At 45.5% G+C, this 21,739-nt stretch overlaps 6 protein-coding genes across 6 annotated transcripts; 1 reads left to right on the forward strand and 5 right to left on the reverse strand.

Annotated features, from left to right (window-relative positions):
- Positions 1 to 3,101: 3,101 nt before the first annotated feature.
- PPTG_21254 (hypothetical protein) lies at positions 3,102 to 5,705 on the reverse strand (the record flags this gene model as incomplete). Its single annotated transcript, XM_008896507.1, has 5 exons — positions 3,102 to 4,041; positions 4,161 to 4,831; positions 4,898 to 4,940; positions 4,976 to 5,273; positions 5,441 to 5,705. The coding sequence occupies 5 exons, from the start codon at positions 5,703 to 5,705 to the stop codon at positions 3,102 to 3,104; spliced, it is 2,217 nt and encodes a 738-aa protein (XP_008894755.1).
- A 1,133-nt stretch (positions 5,706 to 6,838) lies between these two features.
- On the reverse strand, positions 6,839 to 7,333 carry PPTG_03265 (hypothetical protein; the record flags this gene model as incomplete). Its single annotated transcript, XM_008895942.1, has 1 exon — positions 6,839 to 7,333. One exon carries the CDS (start codon positions 7,331 to 7,333, stop codon positions 6,839 to 6,841), a length of 495 nt encoding a protein of 164 aa, XP_008894190.1.
- A 4,266-nt stretch (positions 7,334 to 11,599) lies between these two features.
- Positions 11,600 to 12,133, reverse strand: PPTG_21255 (hypothetical protein). The gene has a single exon (XM_008896508.1). The coding sequence runs from the start codon at positions 12,044 to 12,046 to the stop codon at positions 11,723 to 11,725; it is 324 nt and encodes a 107-aa protein (XP_008894756.1). The 5' UTR covers positions 12,047 to 12,133; the 3' UTR covers positions 11,600 to 11,722.
- Positions 12,134 to 12,347: 214 nt separating this feature from the next.
- On the reverse strand, positions 12,348 to 13,280 carry PPTG_21256 (hypothetical protein; the record flags this gene model as incomplete). The annotated part of the gene is made up of 3 exons (XM_008896509.1): positions 12,348 to 12,447; positions 13,122 to 13,156; positions 13,248 to 13,280. 3 exons carry the CDS (start codon positions 13,278 to 13,280, stop codon positions 12,348 to 12,350), a joined length of 168 nt encoding a protein of 55 aa, XP_008894757.1.
- Positions 13,281 to 16,715: 3,435 nt separating this feature from the next.
- Positions 16,716 to 17,159, reverse strand: PPTG_03266 (hypothetical protein; the record flags this gene model as incomplete). Its single annotated transcript, XM_008895943.1, has 1 exon — positions 16,716 to 17,159. The coding sequence occupies one exon, from the start codon at positions 17,157 to 17,159 to the stop codon at positions 16,716 to 16,718; it is 444 nt and encodes a 147-aa protein (XP_008894191.1).
- A 3,186-nt stretch (positions 17,160 to 20,345) lies between these two features.
- Positions 20,346 to 20,714, forward strand: PPTG_03267 (hypothetical protein; the record flags this gene model as incomplete). Its single annotated transcript, XM_008895944.1, has 1 exon — positions 20,346 to 20,714. One exon carries the CDS (start codon positions 20,346 to 20,348, stop codon positions 20,712 to 20,714), a length of 369 nt encoding a protein of 122 aa, XP_008894192.1.
- Between the last annotated feature and the right edge of the window lie 1,025 nt (positions 20,715 to 21,739).

Here is a 21,739-nt window from a genome sequence, read left to right on the forward strand (position 1 = left end):
CTTTAACTGATGCAAATCTTGTGCTTTGAACTTCAAGTGTTCATGGCGGATATGTGTAGTATGGCTGTTTTCACCGTCATTGTCTGCAGGGATGCTGGGCTCAAGATAAAAAAAAATACTTGTAATCCCAATTTGCCTCTTCCAACCATTTTGCTAGTGCGGTGACTCTGCAGCAAGTTCAAGTAAACAATACTTTGATGTAGCCTTGTATGATATTTCAGTGTCAATGCTTGCTTTGCAGCTTCAACGGCTCGTGATGCGATACAATCTGTAAGGGTCAAACTGGGTCAAACTGACGGAAACAAATGCAATGATGAGCGGATTTGGCACAATATTTATCTGTTAGCTTTTCTCTGGGTACTTCGTCTCTTTCAAGCTAATTTATAGGAGGGGTTGTCATGGTTGCAATATATGAATGCTTGACCAGTCAATCAAATCCTCACTTTTTAACTGTGAGTGCCCCAGGGAGTACAGGAAAGTGCATTGTTGCACTCCTATTGGCTGATGTTTGAATGACACAGAGGTCTGGACTCCAGACTCTGGAAGCCTTCTCTTCCCCTGTTATGTTTGAGTACATGTAGCCATTTACCCAGTAGTTTAGTGATTCAGGTATTATGGCCCTTGGGTAAGGCATCATGTTAGTGACACGATTTCTTTGCTCCAGTGTGGCCCTTCGATGCCGCCAATATACATATGATACATATTGGCGCTTTACAAGAGGGATTTCTTTGCGGCAATTAAACCTTCTAACGTTCTTTCAATCAATCATTTCAAACCTGCAAGTCAGAACCCAACTTTCCTGATTATGTTGGAAGGTTTCACTTGAACAGGACAAGGCAGGTGGGTTTGATCTATTTAGTTGCTGCAACCTACCTTCTAGACGTTACGAGTCCTATTGTTTAATTCGGTGATGTTACCAATATGATGAACTAACCTATATTTTAAGAACCTCTTGGAACAACTCCCATCCAAGATAAACATTATTAATCCCAAATTGGCTTTTAATCGGGGTTGTTCTTTGTCGTAATTATGAATTTGAATCATACTTAAACCAACTAAGAGTAAACTCTCCCCCTCTCTCCCATTTAGACACTCTCCCTATATTACGAACTTGCCAATGCTGATGTACTCTGCTGCCTACAGGTTACGCGCGGTGACACTACATGAGGCATCCGCTGTGTTATGGGAAGTTGTGAGGCGTGTGTTATGAGTACCTTAACATGGTGTCCGTCATGGTATGCGTAGCTTAAAGAAACTGTCCACGTACTACCGAAGGAAAAAGAAGCGCGTCCGATGTACCCTGCGGCTGTCATATCGTTTATGGCTTCCTAAGCTAAAGATCATTCCTTCTTCTACGTGGAAGAGCTGCTTCCAGAGGTGAAACGACGCTTCCTGAGCAGCGGTGACGTCATTCGTCGACCTACCTACTTCGCCTGCTCCGCTTCGAGCTGTATCTCTCAAGAAAGGTATTAGAGCGCCGTATAAGAGTGTCATTTGAGATGGACTCCTACCTAGCCAGGTTGCGAACGGAAGGGATGAGGGTTGGGTGGGTGGATTTGTCGAGCGAAGCGAGAATAAATCAGATTTAATGAATTGCTTTAGCCTAAAACTAGGGAGTTCATGCGCTAATTGTTGATGTGGCCGACGTCCGCGATATTCTCGTCTGGCTCAGGTGGAGGAACAACTGACGCAAAGACTCCACTTGCCAGAAGATTGCGGTTGGATAGTCCAACAACGCGGTTGAACTCTAGTATCTTGATTGGTAGTGATATCTCACGTGATCCGTTAATTTACACTTCCACTGTGCTGTAGATGATTTCCTCTTAATCCTTTGCATCGGCGGGCATGGCGTCGAGTCGCTGGGCCTAAGAGAATGTGTCTGAACCAGCCACTGCGATAACAGTTCCCTTGGACTGACGGGCATGTGAGATCGATGAATGTGTCAGCGACGTAAGTCACCTACTTAGAGCGCTGGTCGCTACTCCAAATAGCTGTCGATTGTAGATGCTGCTTCTTGGACCGTGGAGGCTGTAGCACGTCTTTTTTTCGTGTAGGGTACGTCGCTCTTTCTTCGCTGGTAACACAATACTTCCATCTCAAAAGAATCGGAGTCCTTCGTTCCCCTCTGATAAAAGAGGGGCAACGTTTTCTGCTGACAGTGTTAATCTCGCTGTCTGGCTTGGTTTGGTGTAGATGCTTGTCTCTGGTCTAAATAGCCTCTTACGGTAGCTGGGCATGCTTTCGCCAACCCTCTCTTCAAAACACTTCACCGTTATCTTTGTCGCAACTAAACGAGAATAGTGGCCCTCTCACGGGAACGTCTACCCTGCTTGTCCGGGTAATTTTTTCAATCTTCACCCGTACACGAACTGGATCGGGACCGGGTGCTAGTATGCTGTGTCTGGATGAATGTCGTTTGCAAAGCGGGCATTCTCCCCAAATGACTGCTTATTATTGCTGTTACTCTAAATAAGTCTGATAAAAAATTAGCATAAATCGGAATATCCAGAAGTTCCTTTAACACATTGCGTCCGGACGGTACTTGCCCAGAACGCGTAAGCGCATGTCGTAAGATACGCCATATCGTTGTTACTTCGTATTTGTATGTGTGTACTATTTGACATGAGGTTAGGTGCATTAATTTTCAACAGGTTTTCTTTTCAATGTCGTAACTCATACGGCCTTGATCAGCTATGTCGCCATCTCAATGTCATTACTGACAGCATGTGCAGTCAACAGATGGCTGATTTGCTTCACAGATAGTCCAGTCAAATCAAGAAACGCAAGGAAGAAGGTACGATGATTCAAGAAACTGCGTAATTGAGCAAATCACTAATCAACTGACACGCAGACCAGGATGACTCCTCATCGCTACCATTCTCATTGTCGCCGCCGTTGCCATCGTCACTGCCGCCATCGCGTACAAGCCGAAGTTCCCGCCGTGTCTTCTTTCTTTAACCAGCTTTCTGGCCAGGGCGGCGGAGAACGATGCGCTTCCCCAAGTTTGATGGAATAGCTTGGCCAGCGTCGAAATCATCATGCCAGATGTCGAAGCATGTCTTCGCAACACCCGTGTATTCCCGTCGAATCCGGCTGCACAACTAACACTTGGCATTATCTACAGAGCAGCGTTCGCAGAAGAACGTTGTTGCGAAGGACTTCTTCTTTTCAGTGCGCAAAAGAGCGCAGACCTTGCACGATCTCTGCCGGCGCTTCTGGACCCCAGTGTCAGTGACCCAGTCCTCAGATTGTTGGAGCGTGTGCGTGAGGCGAACTGGAGTGCGCCGACATTTCTGATTCGCTGGAGGCGGCGTTGCCTCCACGCCAGCAAAATCTTCAGCTTTGAGTTGGAGAAGCTGGTTTTGGAGAACGCAAAACCACTCTGAGCGTTTCATGGCCACCGCACCCTTGATCTTGGCCCCCTCCTTGTGCGTAAGATACGCATTTACCATGACCATGTCCATCAAGCCTAAGAACAGGCTCTTATAATACTTCGTAAACCTCGTCGACATTTGCACGGAATATGACTGGAGCCGGAGTTGATCGTGGACATCAACTCCGCTCATCCAGTTCTGGTAGTCATTCACAGCAGAGGGGCACTGCACCCGAACAGCACCAATACGCTTTATCTTTCGATCAACTGATGACGCCGCCATAACGGACCCCGTACAGAGATAATGTACGGGCTTTCGGTCCCACCAAACGCAGGAAATCATGGTTGGGATCGCGACAGAGCGAGAGAACGAGAATGTGCCGTGGGGTATGCTCGCTGGGCGTATATTGCTTGTGGCCCTGATATCCTTGTTAAATCCGAGCCGGTTAGTCATGATCGTGCCAATAACATACACCTTCAAACTCAGGAGCTCGATCGCAAGGGGCACGGACGAGTAGTAGCGATCGATCGCGACGGTATGCCACATGTGACGAGCCTGAGCGAGAACAACCTTCAAGTTGCGTACCACGGCTGCAGCTCCAGTTTTATAGTCAACTGAGGTGTCAGGTCCACCAGCAGATGCACGCTTACCCACGTAAACTTCAAACCTAGAAAGTTACGCCATTCAAAGTTGTCAGACAGGATCAAAGTAGATAGTTACGACATAGAACCTTTTTTTTTTTAAAAAAAGGTACCTGTGGCAGTATGCCGTCTTTGCGTCACAGACCATAAAGAGTTTGGACCGTAGCGATGAGGCTTGTCGGCCATGAACATCCGGGTCGTGTTCCGCTTCGACGTGGCCGGAAGCACATCCTCATCAAACGAGAAAATAGCAGGAAGAGACCACCCCATCAGAAAGCGCTCTTGAATCTTGTCAACAACGGGGCGCAGTTTCCAGAGTTTGTCGTTGCCATGGTCAATCGTGTTATCTACGAAGTGCAGGTCTCGCATAATGTCGTGGCACCTGTCAAGTCTCATGAACCGCCCGAAAAGACCGGCGGTAACAGCTCCGTCTTCTACCATCGACCAGTGCGCGCCGAAGCGCCTCTTCTGAGGGCAGAGCATTCGTGCAACGAGCAGGCCAACGACGTGAAGAATCTCGTGGGTAGCGTACGCTGATTTAGCCTTCAAACGACGCGTAATCTGTATAACGGTTTCACGCCGACGGTCACTCTGCCGCTCCTGAATCTTGCTGGCGCGCTTGCCAACTTGCAGTAGGCCATAGCGATTCGTCTCCGCCGCGATCGAAACCAACATAGACTTCGGCATTAAATAGAAGAAGATGAGGATTGGCGACCTCCATACATTCAATAGGTCGACCACAGGTCTGGCTTCTTCAGTGCCCAGTCCAGGATACGCAGAAGCGCCCACTTCGTACTCTGAAGACACTGGCGTCCACTGCATGGATCGTAGAGTCTACGCTCTATCCGCTGCAGCGGTTCTGCTAAGTGCGTTGTTACCCACCTGTAGCGATGCAATGAAAGCCTGGTCCATTTCAACTGCGTCACTGTCGGACAGGACATCGTCATCTTCCATGGTTACCTCGGCTCCGGGATCGCTGCCCCATCACTCATGCCATCGTCGCCGCTATCACCCGAGCTGTAGTTCTCGTAGTCACTTGGCTTCTCACCATCCAGCAAAACGTTCACATCATCTTTGCTTGGGAACGGCGTTCGTGTTCGTCGCCGAGGCTCAGACACAGCGGCCTCATCGAGGACCATATCACCCTCGCTCTCCAATCCAGAAGCCTCCGAAAGTAATGAAGCCCAGCAGCAGCATCGCGCGCACCACCATCTTCTAGATCTCCTGGAGACAGATTGAATGCTTTGCTCACTGCCGTCTGCGATAGCTCGATGTCATCATCACTTGGCGGGCCGAACATGTGATCAATGGTATTCTGCGATAAATGGACGCTCGTGTCGATTTGGGAAGGCCGAACGATGTCTTCACCCTCGTGTTATTGCTCTTCATCACTATTAGCGACTCGTGCTTGGTCTAGTTCCCCACCTCCTTCTTCTCGGACTTGTGTGTCAGTATCTGCCTCTTCCAGCAAGCCAGTCTTGAACGCGTACTCCACAACTGATTTCTCCCCCATCAACACGTGCGCGTTGTTAGGACTTGAGTAGCTCCACTCTGTCTGGAGCCCCCTCGAACGCTTGGACTTCCACCCCGCCGCCCGAAGCCGCCGCCATAAATGGCCAAAGTCAATGTCGTGTGCAGCGGCAGCCGGTACGGCGGGTTTCTCGCGTCGACTTCTCCGTATGCGCGCCATCCAGCAAAATGTCGAATGAATGGCTCTTGAATATCCACCCACGGCCAGGCTGATCCCCTTCCCCTGGCCTGGTTTTGTTTTGTAGCAAATTTTATTTTTCTGTTGACTTGATTAAAGTATTGAAAATGCTTTTCTGAGCCATTTGCTAATGATCTTCGCTCAATGTCGTATTATACGACATAACTAAAATTATATGTCGTATTATACGACGTTCGGAACCAAGGTGTTAAATGTGATGACCAATATATAATAATGCTAAATCGATGTACAAAACGGCCGATTTAGAAAGGATGTAGGTAAAGCCGCTAGTTTTTTTTTTACAATAAAGCAAACTTCCTTAAATCCGGCACTTCCCATTATTTTCCCGCCGGAAATAAAGTTTTTGGATGTGCCGGAATTAACCGACCCTTCATAATCAAGAAGCCATCGAAGAAAGATGAGGCTTCAGAAACTGAGCGTCTCTACCAAGCCTCCATCGCGCAAGACACCCTTCCCGTCAGTCCACGTGCTATAATATGGATTCTGTTGTCTACAGTCTACAAATTAAGACCCTTCTTCGATTGGGTTATCAACAGTGTTTTATTGATAGTGGTTTATCTTATAATGACTGTTAGTTATCTTCGTAGACGGCGGGGCATCTCGAGCTCGTTGTGTAATCGAGCGCAGTGAGTTCCTTTCGATTACTGTACGTGCGAAGGCTGCTTACCTACTAATTTCGTCCTCAGCACCACCCGATACCCCATCATGTATCTACAGGAAGATTTTTCTTCTTCTTCTTTTTTTTATCTGCAAACGGATACCGCTAAGGTACACCGTTTGGAAGTAGTGTATGTTTGAAGCGAAATTCTAATCCCCACTTCAGCGCCTTTACTTACGGAAGTTTAGGGTAACTTAAGCCGTCGACAACATAACACTAATGCGATAATGTGCCTCGAAAGATGGAAGGCACCTGGTGGTCCATCAGCTCATAAAACGATATCCTATCTATCGTGAACAATACGCGATAATGCATCTTGAATTCAAAAGTGGCTGGCAAAAACTTGCCTCACGTTTTATTCACCCAGTTATGTCTTTGGATTCTGGTCAACTAGATAACCAACGTTTCGATTTCAAAAATCTAATCGAAAATGCCTCTATTGAGACTTGGGTATTTTGCCTATTGCCACCAGGTAGTCGGTATACTGATCCACTGCCAAAGCTCTGAATTTATCGTCAAGTTTTTCGTACCCTTGCAGTATCTTGGCCAGATCGTCAGGTAGCATACCTGTGTTGGCAGCTCTCTTGAATACTACCGTCATTTTGGCATCTGCTGCTACCAGAAGGTCATCGAGCATCGTATCAGTGTGGTGGATGTCCTGGAGGGCCGAAAAAGACTTCGTTTTCAAAAATAACTGGTTGACAAGTTTCTGAGCTTCCGAAATCACTCGCTCTTCGTTTTCATCTTCGGTGATCTTGTCGCCTCGCAGGAATCGGGACTGGTGGCTGATACTTTGGTCAGCATCAGCGAGGTACAGAAATCCAAACGACATTACCGCAGTTAGCGCAACGTCATTGCCGGCTGCAGCGACAATGTCATGATGGGCATAGAGGATAGAGGCAGCAACGACTAGGATGTAGCTGAGGCGCATTATAAGTTTCCGGGTGTTCTTGGTTACTCTTGGTGCAGATGCTGTGTCCTGTAAAGCAAATTTCCGAGTGAGGACTGAAGGACGATCGACGCAAAGCAACACACAGGTCAAACTCGTTTCTGTAATTCCTAGAACAGGCGTGTTTGTGGAACAGCAGTTTTGGACTCACCTCTGCATTTCAACGAGTTTGATGATGTGTAAAACAAAAAAAGTCTTATTGATCTGGTCTCTTCTGTTACTCATATATGATTCTGACAGCACATTTATTTTTTACCCTTCTTTTTTTTCCCTGTTGTGCTTCATTGCGACAATTCTAGCCGATGTTGCTGTCTATATAACAAACTGGTACGAACAGATCCTGATCCGAGTGCTAATTTAAGGAAAGACACTGTGCACATGAGGCAGAAACACTCTAAAACCTAATCCACTCGAGATATTGACGACTACAAATTATGCGATGAACCGTTAATATCGGTATACTTCTATATAAAATAAGATTGTCTGATTTTCTGTTATAGATTTTTATCTGTCCAGTGTTTGCTGACCTGGGCAATGTGATCAACTTGTTTCGGTAGTACTATTGTGTAAACAGCACTTCGATGTGATTAAACTACTATCTGGTAGCTACTGGTTTTGGATTCACTGGCGGCAAAGCAACAGAAAAACGCGAGAACTGCGATTTTCCATAAACAACTACGTGGTATCCATATGCCATTTGTGTGTTATATGGGTTACCTAAGTGCCCAGAAAATACAGAATATTCAGCGGCATATGAAGAGATTACTTTTGTTTTTCAAATATGCACACATAGTAAAGCGGAATCGTAATTTCCAGGATAGTTATCATCAGTTACGTGGAAAGAGAAGGAAAAAAAACTAACATCAAACATAGCAACATACGAGAGCTAAATCTTTTTTTTTTTTTTTTGCAACCTTGAAGAATTAGGATAAATTCGTTCATAATCCATTATAAAATTTTAAGCTTCAGTATTCTACTTTAGTAAACTCCCGTATATGAACTCACATACATATGTTGATGCACAAACTGAGTCAAACCGTGTCCAGATGTGGACTGCTGAGGTCGTGTAGCAGGGCACACGACCTAAGAATATGGGTCGTGTGTCTGCATAACCTATTCTACGTTCACGGCCACACCGGGGTCTTATATGTTTACGCGATGATGCATTTTCTGATAAGAGTTGCTCTCTTCATGCATTGTGCTTTGCATAAACTTATGAAAAGTCAGCAAATCATATTTTACAACGATACTCCAATGACTGCTGGATACCAATATGACGTACCGCATCGCCTCTGTCCTAAGCGAAGTTTTCTCCTAAGCGAACCCAGATTACGACCAATGCCAGAGCTGCATCTTAAACAGATGGCGGCAGGTAAAATGCCATACCAGCGAACTTATTATAGACTGATGCCAAGCCTGGCACGAAGAGGAACAGTGGGAGCGGATAATACACCAGAGAAATACCAGAGCCGTTCACCCTGGGTGAGAACAATTGACATAATTGCCAACTATGCCAACTATGCCAACTGCTCTCTCCTGGAATTATTGGATGCGGGCATACAAGAAGCGCACAATCATTCGCGAGCTACTGGATCAGCTACATTAAATAAATCTAGGACAGCCAATAATGACGATACATGTATGCCTACTAGCCCAGACGACGATCCACTTTACATGAAGCACCACCTTGTTCTGCCAGCTCAAATGGAATGAGCAACTGTTTCGATTCCGATCCCGATCCCGATACTATCCATATCATTTAGCGTTGGAATAATTCTTACTTTTTAGCGTCTAATTCTGAGATTTGCTAGTAATCCTATGCGTAAACACGTAATATGGGTGTTCGCTTAGGACAGGGGGCGATGCGGTAGTTGTGTATGGATAATCGCCAATTATGAGTTGATTTGACTCTTGACCCCATTGAAGCCACCATGCGATTTAGTTACAGGAAACATTAATTACACGATAGTACTCCCTCAAGCATGTTTGACTAAGTTGCGCCGCCCAGAAAAACTATGGAGAGGTAAAACCAAATCTGGTACTATATTGATACACCTACGTTTACGGCCACACCAAGGACTGGTATGTTTATCGATGATGATGACCTCGGCGATGTCAGCAAATATGATGCATATGTGTGGTTGGTTTGATGTTACATAAATATCTTGATACTTCTAATACTAAGTATCATATATAAGTAGAAGAAGGAGAAACAGGTGCGTCCATAAAAGAGATAGTGGCGAATCTCATTTTCTGGCACTTCCTGCCCTTTCTCCAAACCGGTTATGAAGTTGGCCGAAGCGTGTATGGTTGTCACAGTTGGAATGATTGAATATTTGACGACCGCAACGAAATCACTTTCGTAACCAAAAATATTTATCATACATGTAGCGCGCGACACTCGCTATCGTGGTTTCACACTGGAGCAAGGAAAGCATACCACAGTAGAATGCATGATGCCTAACGCAGTCGCTACCAAATGTCATGGCAACTGCATCGCTAACTACTGGGTAAATGACTGCATGTACTCAAACATAACTGGGGGAGAGAAGGCCTCCAGAGTCTGGAGTCCAGACCTCAGTGCCATTCAAGCAATTTTCCTGTTTGGGGGGCACGGTTCGACTTGAAAAGGACGGGGCAGGTAGGTTTGATTTGATTTGATTGGCTGCTGAAACCTACCTTCTAACTGTGGCAACCCCTATTAATAGTATAGCGAAATAGCTTTCGAGATAGAAAATGCTAGGGGGTACATGTATTTCGTAAAGATAGTTGAAACTACTACGACCCACACGTATATTGCCGGATACCATTACTGAGTTCGTCTATGACGGGTGATCTTGTGCTCGATTTTATTCTGGCGGAATGATTTCCTTTCGCGTTATGTACTTGAGGAGGCAGTTTAGTTAGCAATCCGCCTTGGCAAAGCACACCGGTCATCTCTGCGCGTACCTACACAACGAAGCCACCTCTATATTGATCTGCAAACGATATCACTCAAGTAAACCTATTTGAAGATGTGCGTTGTTAAAACGACATTCTGATTCTCGGTTTCAGTCCGTATCAGATGCGGTTCGACACATCCAATCTTTATATACGGCATTAATGCAATAATCGTGACTACCGTTTCATGGACGTGATGGAGTTGTGTGTATATAGGAACTCATTGCACAGCGTGCTTACTTGGCTAGAAGGACAACAGAAATCCTCTGAATTCGGGGGTCCTATAGTGACGGAGCGGCTCAACTCGCTTTTTTTTTTTTTTTTGAAATATGATTTAACGTAGAAATAGAGTGCGTCTCGGGCAAAATAACGCATCATTTACTCTCCCTTCCATACAAAAACCAATATATTACGATCTGTAGAACAGAAGAAGTGACAAACTTCTGAGAAGGTTGGACTGTAAACAAGTTTATGACAGTTGAGAGCACTACCGATATTCCGGAAGTTATTCCGTAAAAAAAATATCACAGACAAGACTGTCGCGTTAACAAAGAGCAGATGGGTACCTGAAAGTCGCAAAGCGGACGACACAGCGGCCAACGAAGTTGCCATAAGAAATCATAACGTCAAGAGCATGTAAATCAACATAATGAGATAAGCCCCGATAGCATGTTAACGAATAAAAACAGACCTCAGTACGAATCCTCGACAACAAGGAAACATCACGTGGACGGCTTACACAATGGATTGAAAGGATAGATCATCCCTGGGAAAAGTGACCTCGGAGGTTAATGGTTACCAGAAGCGTGTGGGACTTGAATACGATAAGGTCAGTAAGAAGGTGCAGCAGATGATGGAGTCGAGCGACAATCTACACGTCTACAACAGCGCATGAGCTTGCTAGGCATCAACTCTTCAATACAACGATTTCGAAGATGACAGCACATTACTCATGAGATGTTTTGTAATAAAGTAACTTCGCACCTTAGATTTCCACCAAGACGCTGCTCACACCGAAATCCATAAATATTATACTGGGAATACCTCAGAATGAGAAATGGACAGCCCAAACAGGATTAATTGCGTGAGTGTAACGTAAATGGGTCAACGTTCGGACAACATCCAAAATATCGTACTTAGTATGTGATTAAAAGTTCTAAGAACATGTATTCCCAGTGTAAGTCGCAGACGATCTAGTTGACAAGGTATTTATCGCCTTCTAAACCAACGTTGAAACAAGCATTAAAAATGGTAACGAAGGAATTTTTTTTTGATATAATTAAGGGCGTGTTCGCGATGAACGTCGTTCTTACTTCTTGAGGAGCATTGCTGCGGCAACGTCGTAGCGCCGGTGTTGACGCCCTGCTGAAGCACAAGATGCACCCAGTGTGCCGAAAACGATGGACGAGTTGCTACGGGTGCTGATTATCGTCATGTGTATCTCTCTGCTATCCGTTCGCGCTCTAAGCGCAGGATAGAGCATGAGAAGACTTTCAGGCTTCTGGGGCTATCTGCATCTGACGGACTACGCTTTTTCGAGGCAATACACGCATCAACCAATCGACGTTTGTTTCGCGACCACTTTCGAATGGATGTTGCCGCGTTTAACGAGCTGTTTGAACGTTGTTGCTGTACAGGCTTTGTAGCTATTAGATTCTTCCACACTTCATCAGAAAAAGTGGGCTTCCCTGCCGTTGGGCAAACTCCCACACCGCTCAACGCCTTCATTTCCTTGAACAAATCGTAGTCGCGCATAATCCGATCCTTTTTTGCCTTGTACTGACCTACAATTATCACGTTCAGTACCTGAGCTTAAAAAGAAGTTCTATGTTACCTTTGTCTAATGAGCGCTTGTGTTTGGCGTTCAGAGCGTCCGTCAGGGTGCGCCATCTTTGGTCATGAGACCTTTGTCGGTTGTAAGGGAAGCATCCTTACATACTTCACAGTAAATATCCAGCAAGTCAAACTCTTCGTGAACTGCCCACGTTGCGCGCTGCTGACTTGCGGTTGTGGGGTCGTAGATGACCTGCTGGTGTGTGTTGGCTTCTTCTTGGACTTAGTCTGCTTCTTTGACGACTTTGTGATCTTCCGAGTAATGTTGAGTTTGCTCTCTGATCCGTCCGAAACGAAAGTGGCACCCACTCCAGATCATGTCACTATAAAAAAAGGAAACCCCTTGTTGTCAGCACAGACAAAAATTGGAACATCGACAGATGCCATTTTCATTCTTTGGAAATCAGGTGTCAACCTGATTTAACATCGTTCCGCATCTGAAGTATCCTTTCGCGATTTTTGTGTTCGCGACTCGGATTTTGGATCAAAACGACGTTTTCCCTCCCAGAACTATGTTTTCCTGTCATCACGAACACGCCCTAATTATTTAGCCGATTGCGTACCTTATGGTTGCTTAAGAAACATGTATGTCATATATTTAGAGATGGGATAAATTCACATCCCAAAATATTCTTCTTGGTGTGCACCATATACGCATCAGCAGCGCAATAGGTGTACCGCGAACAGGATGGTTAATGGCGAATATAATGCATAGCAAGAGCGGTGTTCATGGAGATGAATAACGCTTTAGACGACGGGATTCGCCGCAGTGATGGTCTGCATCTACCAACCTCGTTGTGCAGAATGTTCAAAATTAAAGCTTCCTCGTAACCACAGACGCTGCTTCAAACTACTTCCGGAGCTCGCGATCACGTTTTGATTTGGAAAGCGGCAAGTGAACCTCCATGTACGATCCACATATTTGTTCGCAAGTGTAACCTGCTTTTTTTGTGATCAATTTCTTCTGACTGGGAGCTGTGGTTGCCGTATTGCTTACCGCATGGGCCACATCTCGTGGTTTCGGGCTTTCAACTAAAGACTCGACAAGTAAAATATATCACATTTGTTGATGGCAAAAAACTACATGAATTGTCGTACTATAGTGGCGACTCTTAAAGCGTACCTCATTGAGCTTGTTAATATATCGCTGGATCATTTCATCGGTATGTTCCATGTAACCGAACCTACGTATCAGTTGTGCAGGTTCCTTCTTCTCAGCTACCCATTTGCCAATCAGCGCATTCTACAACTGCGTGGCCGATTTCTCCGTGCTGGGATCTTTCTTGGCAGCATTAAGAATCGGCAGTAGGTTTATGTCGTAGTAATTTGATCGAATTCCGTCAATCACCGCCGTTTTTAGGTCCGGATACCTGTGATTGAAGTCATTCAGATACTCTACCCATTCTTTGTATTTTGGGCTGGTTAGGGTCTTTTATCCGGCTTCGTTGCAAGTACTTAAAGACCACGCTGGGTGTTTTTCCCATTTCTATCCATTCCATAAGCCTCGGGCGCTCCACCTGCTTGGCTACTCCCACGGTGCTTGATACTTGCATTCCATTCTCGATCACGCTTCCACACCAAACCATCCATGCGCTATCCGAAGCGGTTTAACCAAGATTCTTGATGATTCGGGTTCTTCTCGTTGAAATCGTTTACGTAATTCTTCCACCTTTGTAACAAGGGGCTGATGAGAACGTTGTCTTCCACACCATCAAGTCCTAACAGCTCCAACGTATCTTTGGGGGAATTGCTAAGGAGCACCCTGACGGGAGCACCAGAGCAGAAAAAGCCCGAGCACATGGCATTAGTGTCATACCAAAGATCGAAAGACACTTCAATCATCGAGTTTATAAAGAAAAAAAAACATTGTCATGTGAATTATTTATGACAAAACAAAAGAGAACGAAAAAAATATTTTTTTTAGAATCCTTTTACAGGAAATGCATTGGTACATGTATGTATATAGCTTGTGGGTGAGTTCAGTCCAGCATAACCCCAAGACCGTGGAGACAAGAAAGTGGGCTCGGACTCAGCAGTGTCTTCACTCGTGAGAAGGTCGGTAAACGAGAAAGGTCGAGACGCATTTGCATTTTGCGTCCCAAGGCTCTGTTCAATGAGCTCAAACCCTGATGGCTCACGACGCGTGCTATTTTACCGTACCCATCCCGATGGATACGTGTACGATCCTGATGCTGTCGTCTTGATCTAACAGCTGGGTCATCGACCCTTGGATGGAAGATTGATCGAGCCGTAGGTAGCCACCAATGACGATCAAAGTGCTCTGGTGTCGATTTGAGTGAGTCATTTGACTCAATAATATCCATGAGCTCATGAAGGCAGGGACGGCCATGAATTTTTCGAAAGGTTCCGTCGCAGTCACTTCTAGCAACGTTGTGAACAACAATTGCATGAGCCTTCTTCCACAATTTGTTAGTCTCTTGTATGTCCCACACGGTGATAATCTTCACCAGGTTTGAATAGTTTTTGTCGCCGCGAACAATAGTTGGAATGTTGCGAGCGTCATTAGCGTCCTTGTATTTGTTCATTGAAGCCTGCCTCATCCACCAAGGTAAGAGATCCTGAAAAACACGTAACAAATCACCTCTGGACTTATTTAAGCAGCGCTTCATCGTTGCGTGTGTTCCTTCAACAGTAGAGGTGTCCCTGCAGCCAAAATGACTTTAATTATTCGTCCAAAAGCTGACAAACTCTCTTTATATGGCCACAATTTATCTCTAGATAGTTGCACATGTCCGGACTCAAACGTCGAAGTTCAGCACATCCTTCATCAAAGTTGTGACGTGAAGCAGCTGAAACAGTTGAATCAAACTTCGCCATGAAAATATCTACCGCCAAATTGTCCTGATTCATACCAATTTTTTTTTACCTGAGCATGGACATTACGTCGGATATGCCAGAGGTACAACAGCTTGTCGGAGTCGGGAAACACGGTTTCGGTGGCATTTGTACATGCCAGGTCGCGGTCCATGACGATAACTCTAGGTAAGGGGATGTGATTCTGCTCCAATAGGGTCTTGAGCTGCACGAAGGCCCACTCAAAATCGGGCTCGGCCTAGTGAAGTCGATTAGTATCAGGGTCCGTCTCGAACGAAAAAAGAAAACCTTTACTGTCCGACATTTCGAATAATGCTTCGTTGCTCGTCTTCGTTGCCAAAAAGTTCAGATCTGGCAGCATTCTTAGCGTTTGATATGTCCTTCGGGATAACGAAGGTGTTGGGGTCGTTTAAGAGCTTGGTAGCATGAATTTGTGACGTAGAAACGCCAGCTTGAGTCTGTAGACGGATGAGATTGGACTTCGTCATCCCTGCAACCGTTGCCTGTCTTGCTACCCGCTGGCGATGGGTGACATGAAGACGTATGTCATCAGAAGCTGCATGGTTATGCATTTTGCTTCCGCCCTTGGTGTGGACAATTCTCCATGATCCTGCAGCATTGGTTGCGTATGTTGCAACAATACTGATCCGCATTGGGCAACCAGACCGTTTAGTCCGGCGTAGAGGCCGCTTTCGATCTGAGTCGGCTATCTTCCGCGTATTTTTTGGCTTCCCCATTTGATCACATCCAAAACGTCTGTAGCGAACGTCGCCCTTGTCATTTCTTTTTATCTGCAGCCTCGTTTCATTGAAGTTGTGTCCTTTAGTCCAGCGATGAATTGCGGCTTCAGCTTCTTGTTGCCTGGGGAACTCTACTTCAGGTGGCGCCTCCAGATTAAACAGCGTGGGCAAGTTGAGGGCTATGATCAGTTGCTGGGTGAACGATGAATAAGCAAAGTTGTGTGCAAATAGCTATTAGTTGAAATAGTCTTCGGCTTCTTATCGAAAGATATTTATAAATGCCAACGTTTCTTTCCGATTTCTGTAAGAGTATCTTCTGTGAATTCAGTATGATTTTGGTGCATTAAGAACGGTTTTGGAGAAAATAAAAATATATTTTGAAATGTAAGATCAAGTTTTGCTAGAAGTAAGAATCCTTACGGTGCCCCGTAATGTAAAACTAGAAAGTGTGTACAGTAGTTTCGTGAACAAACTAGAATTTTGGTTATGACTTTTTTTTTGCGATTTAGGTAAAACAAAAACAAATATGAAAAAGACTTTTTTTTATAAACGCTTCAAGACGGGCAGCTGGCTACGTATTCATATCTACGGTTGCATCCTGCCTAAAAAAAGTAGACGAAGACGCTCCGATAAATTGGCTGATATCATTTCTGGGTTTTCTGGAATTTTGCTGAGAAGAACGTCAAGAACCTTGCTAGTGGACATGCTAGCAAGCGAAATGTTCCACTTGCGGCGAATATAGTATGTATTGTTTTCAATCTTGCGTCGTTCCTTTTTATCATTGGCGCGCTTCGCGTTTGACCGTTTATCACACTTCTTCTTCTTCTTCTTCAGATGGCGCTTCATTGAGTAGCAGTTCGCGAAGACTCGCGTGCACTTTGGACAGCGCTTGGCTGCAATATTCTTCTTAGCTCCAACCTTCTTCTCTGCTGCAGCCTTCTTCCACGGAACCATGATTAGAAGAGAATTTGAAAGTGCTTGAACACACGGTGAATCTAATTTTTTGATTGACAGAATTAGATGCAGTAAATGATTGAAGTCGATAGATTTTTTGTAAAGCGTTGAAATATCTTTGCCAAAGACTTTTGGATCTTTGGTGTGGCACTAATGCAATATGCTCGACTTTTCTTCTCGGGTGCTCCTGAGCAATTCTCATCTTTGGGGGAATTCCCACTAGTGAAAATTTTGTGGATCGACTTCGTCTCCAGTTTGATAGCAGCGTCTTTCATGGTCGAGTTCGTCTTCACCATTTGGAGGATTTGCAGCAAACGTCTGTCGCTGAGGCGAGTTTCCAAGTTTGCGAACAGTGCTGGAGTCTTAATGGGGTCATTCGTGACGATAGCATTCGTGTACGAGACCCACGTGTTGCCAAGTGGGTTGTGGGAGAAGTCGCTGGCTGTGTAATGAAGCTTCAGCGAGTTGAACACGTCGTCAGCAGATTTCCCGTTGTTTAGCCACATTTCAAGCTGCGCTACCTGCAGATTCTTGGCGATATCCTTTGTTACATCTTCAAAACTTGCTCTAATAAGTTTCTTCGCCAACTTTTCATCTCCGAGTTCCAGGGTGAACTTTTCAAACACTGCTGTTTTCTTGTCCGGATATTTGGAAACGTAAACATTTAGATACTTGAGAAGTACTCGGATGACTGGGGCTCCGTAGAGTGTTTGCCGTAGGAAAGTGTAGGTCCCTTGTAGAATGTAGGTTTTGTGCAGGTGAACCGGAGTAGGTGTTGGTCTCGAGTCTTGGGGGGGGGGGTATATTTAAGAGTGAATTCCTACTTCCTAATGCATGAATTCATGTGCGCCTAGGCGAGCACAGGTGTTTCCTTCTTGTCTACTTATTTTTGTGTTCCTACCCTCCTGTCTTTTTGTTTTCTTCTTTTCTTTGTTTCTTTTGCTTTTCTTTCTCTTATATGCATGTTCATTGGAACGAAATGTGCCGTCACTGCTGCTGTTGGCCTTGAAGACAACAGAAGCAGCGACGTGGGGCCTCTGGCTGCGAGCAAGCAAGCCAGAGCCTTTGCAACCAAGCTCACTGGCTTGCTTGCTCAGCAAGCCGGATGCGGGTATGACATCTCCCCGGGCTGACCTTGCCTTGGCGGAATTTAACCCCTTCCAGGAGTTGACGTCATTACGAAAGGTGTTTTTCGCGCTACCAGGTTGCCTCATGTCTTGACAACCCGTACCACTGCACGAGCCATTCTTGCTTGTAGCGTCTGGTCCTTCTCTTGATAAGACGCTCGATGATATAGAGCTTTTCTCCCGTCTCGTTGTCCAAGATCAACGGTACAGCTTTTCGAATTGGGCGTTTGGGAAACTGAGTAGTGTTTGTCTGATGAGACAACAACTCCATGTTGAATGTCCGGTTGAGTCTCTTCATTGACAACGGAAGTTTCAGCTTTGCCACGTTGTCGTTTATCATACGTTCTATCTCGGCTAACTTCGCCTTCTTTAGCTCTGTGTTCTCGTTGACGGTCTTGAGTGGTAAGTTCTTTGTATCAAGTAAAACTTGGTCACCTTCTTTGAACACCACTTGCCTTCGGTTGCGATCGTAGTACTCCTTCTATCTTGGGCTTCTTTCAAATTTTTCTGGGCACGTTCTACGATCTCCTGGCGTTCCTTCGCAAAGTTCTTTGCGTACTCGGCGAGTGTGACGTCACTTTCTTTACGGAATAGATCTTTCATCTCTTCTGCCACAACGTTAGAAACCTTGCGGCCTGTGTCGACTTCAAATGGAGCCAATTTAGCCGACGCGTTTACCAATGTTGAGTGCGCATACTATATTATTCCGATATGCTTCATCCAATCATCTCCATGATATGACACCATGCATCTCAGTTCATCTTCGAGCACTAGATTTTGACGATCTATCTGGCCATCAGCTTGAGCTCGATGAGCCGTAGTCATACTCAGTTTGACACCCATCAGCGTCATGAGTGACTTCCAGAAGTCTGATATAAACTTTGGATCTCGATCACTAATAATCACTAGCGGTAAGCCATGGTGCCTGACAACAGCATTAAAGAATACTCCAGCTGTGTATTTTGCATCAGCAGTCGTATAGGTCGGTGCATTCTTCGGACGCTTAGACAACTTGTCTACTGCAACGAAAATCGCATCGAACCCCGCTGACGCTGGTAAACCCGTGATGAAGTCCATAGACACCACTTCTCAACGTTCCAATGGAGCTGGAATTAGTATCAGCAGACCCTTTTTTTTCTCTGACATCTGGACTTCCATCTTGCGCACGTTTCACAAGTACGCACATACTTTCTGATATCTTGATCCATCGTTGGCCAATAGTACCATTGTGCTGATTTCGGATACGTCCGTCTACTTCCCGGATGCACGGATGTATTGCCATCGAACTCTGTGATGAAATTCGTGCAAAGCTTCTTGGACTTAGGCACACACAATCTGAAGCCAGACTCTCCTTGCTTCTGTTTGAAGAACAGAAGACCATTATGCTTTACGAACTTTTCCTTGTCTGTCCCTTTGACCAGTGTTGCTTGAATACAGGGTCGGACGCATAGCCTTGTTGAAACGCTTTCTTCGTCTCCGGTCCCAAGTGTGATGAGACGAAATGGTAATTGACGGTGTTGATTTGCTGCTGCGGTAAACCAATAGGACGATTATCCCCCTGCAAATCGACATCGTCGAGTAACAGGTGTAAATCATCTGCTGATAGATGACAGATCATTGATACTTGAACCATATGATCATGAGTCTGTGATGCCTTCTTGGCACATTCTTCATCACAGTCATAGCCTTCATAGGTCACATCCGGTAACGGTGGTTCATTATCCTCTTCCGTATCTTGTCCACCCGGTGGAGGACCCGATAGTGCATCTGCAACTACATTCGCTTTGCCCCTAGCATGGCGAAATGGGAACGTAAACTGCGAGAAATGCGTGAGGAACCTAGCCAACGTTGAAGACTCTCGTGGATGGTACAACATCCAGGAATATGCCCAACTGTGCGGATATGCGTCAAACGGACGGCCATGTAGGTATTAGCGCCACTTCTCCGTAGCCATTTTAATAGCTAGGAGCTCTTTCTCATTCGTCGGCCAGCCTCTTTCATGCCGATCCAACTTCATGGAATAGAACGCAACTGGATGATCTTCATCGCTATACTTCTGAGATAAAACCCCTCCAATGCACTCTCTAGAAGCATCCGTTGTTACAATGAATGGTCGCTCAAAATCTGGTAACTTTAGCGTAGGCGCCTGTTGAACCGAAACTTTGAGATGCAAATAAGTTTCTTCCACACTTGTAGACCACAACCAAGGCGTGGGTGTTTCGTTAATTCCCTCAACGGACGAGCAATCGTTGCGAAAATCACAGATAAATCGCTGGTAATACCCTGCTAACCCCAGAAAGCTCAATTGCTCTATTCTGTTCGTCGGGTTTGGGTATTTCTCAATTGACTCAGTCTTCCGCGGGTTCACGCTTATACCTGCTTCAGACACCACGTGTCCTAAGAATGCCACTTCTGATTGTCCAAACGAACACTTAGACAACCGAGCGCACCGTTTTTCTCGCCGCAACACTTCAGACACTCCAGATAATCAACAATAACCTGCCGTTTCCATTGGGGGAGTTTGAGGAGTCAAACCTCATTCAAGCACTACTAGTCAAGGATTAGATGAAGCCCACACTCAACGCAAAGATCGTCGTGGAGCTGTTCGTTGAGCTATACACGTCGACAAGGAATGAGGTAATAAATTTTCTTGAGGAGAATAAGGAAGCCTATCCGAATTTTACGCTAGTCGCGGACTTCTGGACATGTAAGACTACCGGAGATAAGTTTTTGGGGCTGCGAGTCTACCTCGTGCACAAGTCGTGGCAATTTAAGTCTGTATTGTTGGGGACAAGAAAGTTCAACCCAGCGTACGGTGATCGAGAAGGCGGTATTTTGGGGCCGTTTAAAGCATGGCTGGAGCACATGTTTAAGAATTTTGGCCCGAAGAAATGCAATTTTTCGGTGCTACTAGCGGCGCTTGAGGGGACGTGATGGCGATGTTGCGCACGGAGTTAGACTTGCACTGCGAGTTGTGCTTCACCCACATGGCTCATGCCGCTACGAAAGCATCATGTGGTGTGAATGATACAGCGAGCGCTGAGGCGAATCCTGCTATGGCTAACCTGATATCAAAAATTGCGAGGACTATATTCCAGATTAAGCATGTTTCTACAACGGGCAATTTATTTGAAAGTCTAAGACAAAGGGAGCCTCAACTCGTCTTATTGGATACTCGACGTCACGCTTCCTGAGCTTAACAAACGCAATGGAGCAAATATTTTTGAAATGGCCAGCAATTACAGTATGGTACGAAGAGCGAAACCAGCAGGAGCTTCGCGTTAACAAGACACCTAGCTAGTTCTCACTGGCAAACCGCAAGGATGATTTAGTGCACGTCCTCTCTGTACTCAAGCAAATTGGAGAGATAAAACGAACATGCCAGGCAGAGCGTCCTGTGCCGGTTGAAGTTTCTGGTGAAACTCTTTTTGGCTCGCATTCAAGACCTCAACCCCGACCAGCCTCTGCCACACTACCTGTCGAGTGATGAGAATCCTAAGTGGATTACAGCAAGTGATCTTACCCCTCTCGCAACAAACACACGGCTCCTCCTGCGAGAAGCATTAGACGAACGCTTTTTTTTTTAGCAGAAACTACATGGATAGCAAGTTTGCAAAATGCTCTTTCACTTTAGAGATGCAACTAAAGCTTCACCCAATTTACAAGCGAACAGAAAGAAGCCTCGATCGAGGTGTTATTTTGTCGTGCCGGTAGCACGGTAAGAGTGGGAAAGAAGCTGTTGAGAGTAAGAACGCCGTGAACACAAAGGTTCGAAGCAAATTACATGAGCTGCTCGCGATGGTTATTGAGCCTGTAGACAACACAGAAACTCCTCCCGTGTCTTCCGTCGCGCGATTGAGTATAATAAAAGAAGAATTTGCCTCCAGGCCAGCTACACTACCGACTGTTACCAACCGCGATCGACGAGCTGAAGAGAAGTTGAACAGATGACTTGAGGA

Source organism: Phytophthora parasitica (genome assembly GCF_000247585.1).
Source record: "Phytophthora parasitica INRA-310 unplaced genomic scaffold supercont2.4, whole genome shotgun sequence".
NCBI classification, from domain to species: domain Eukaryota; phylum Oomycota; class Peronosporomycetes; order Peronosporales; family Peronosporaceae; genus Phytophthora; species Phytophthora nicotianae.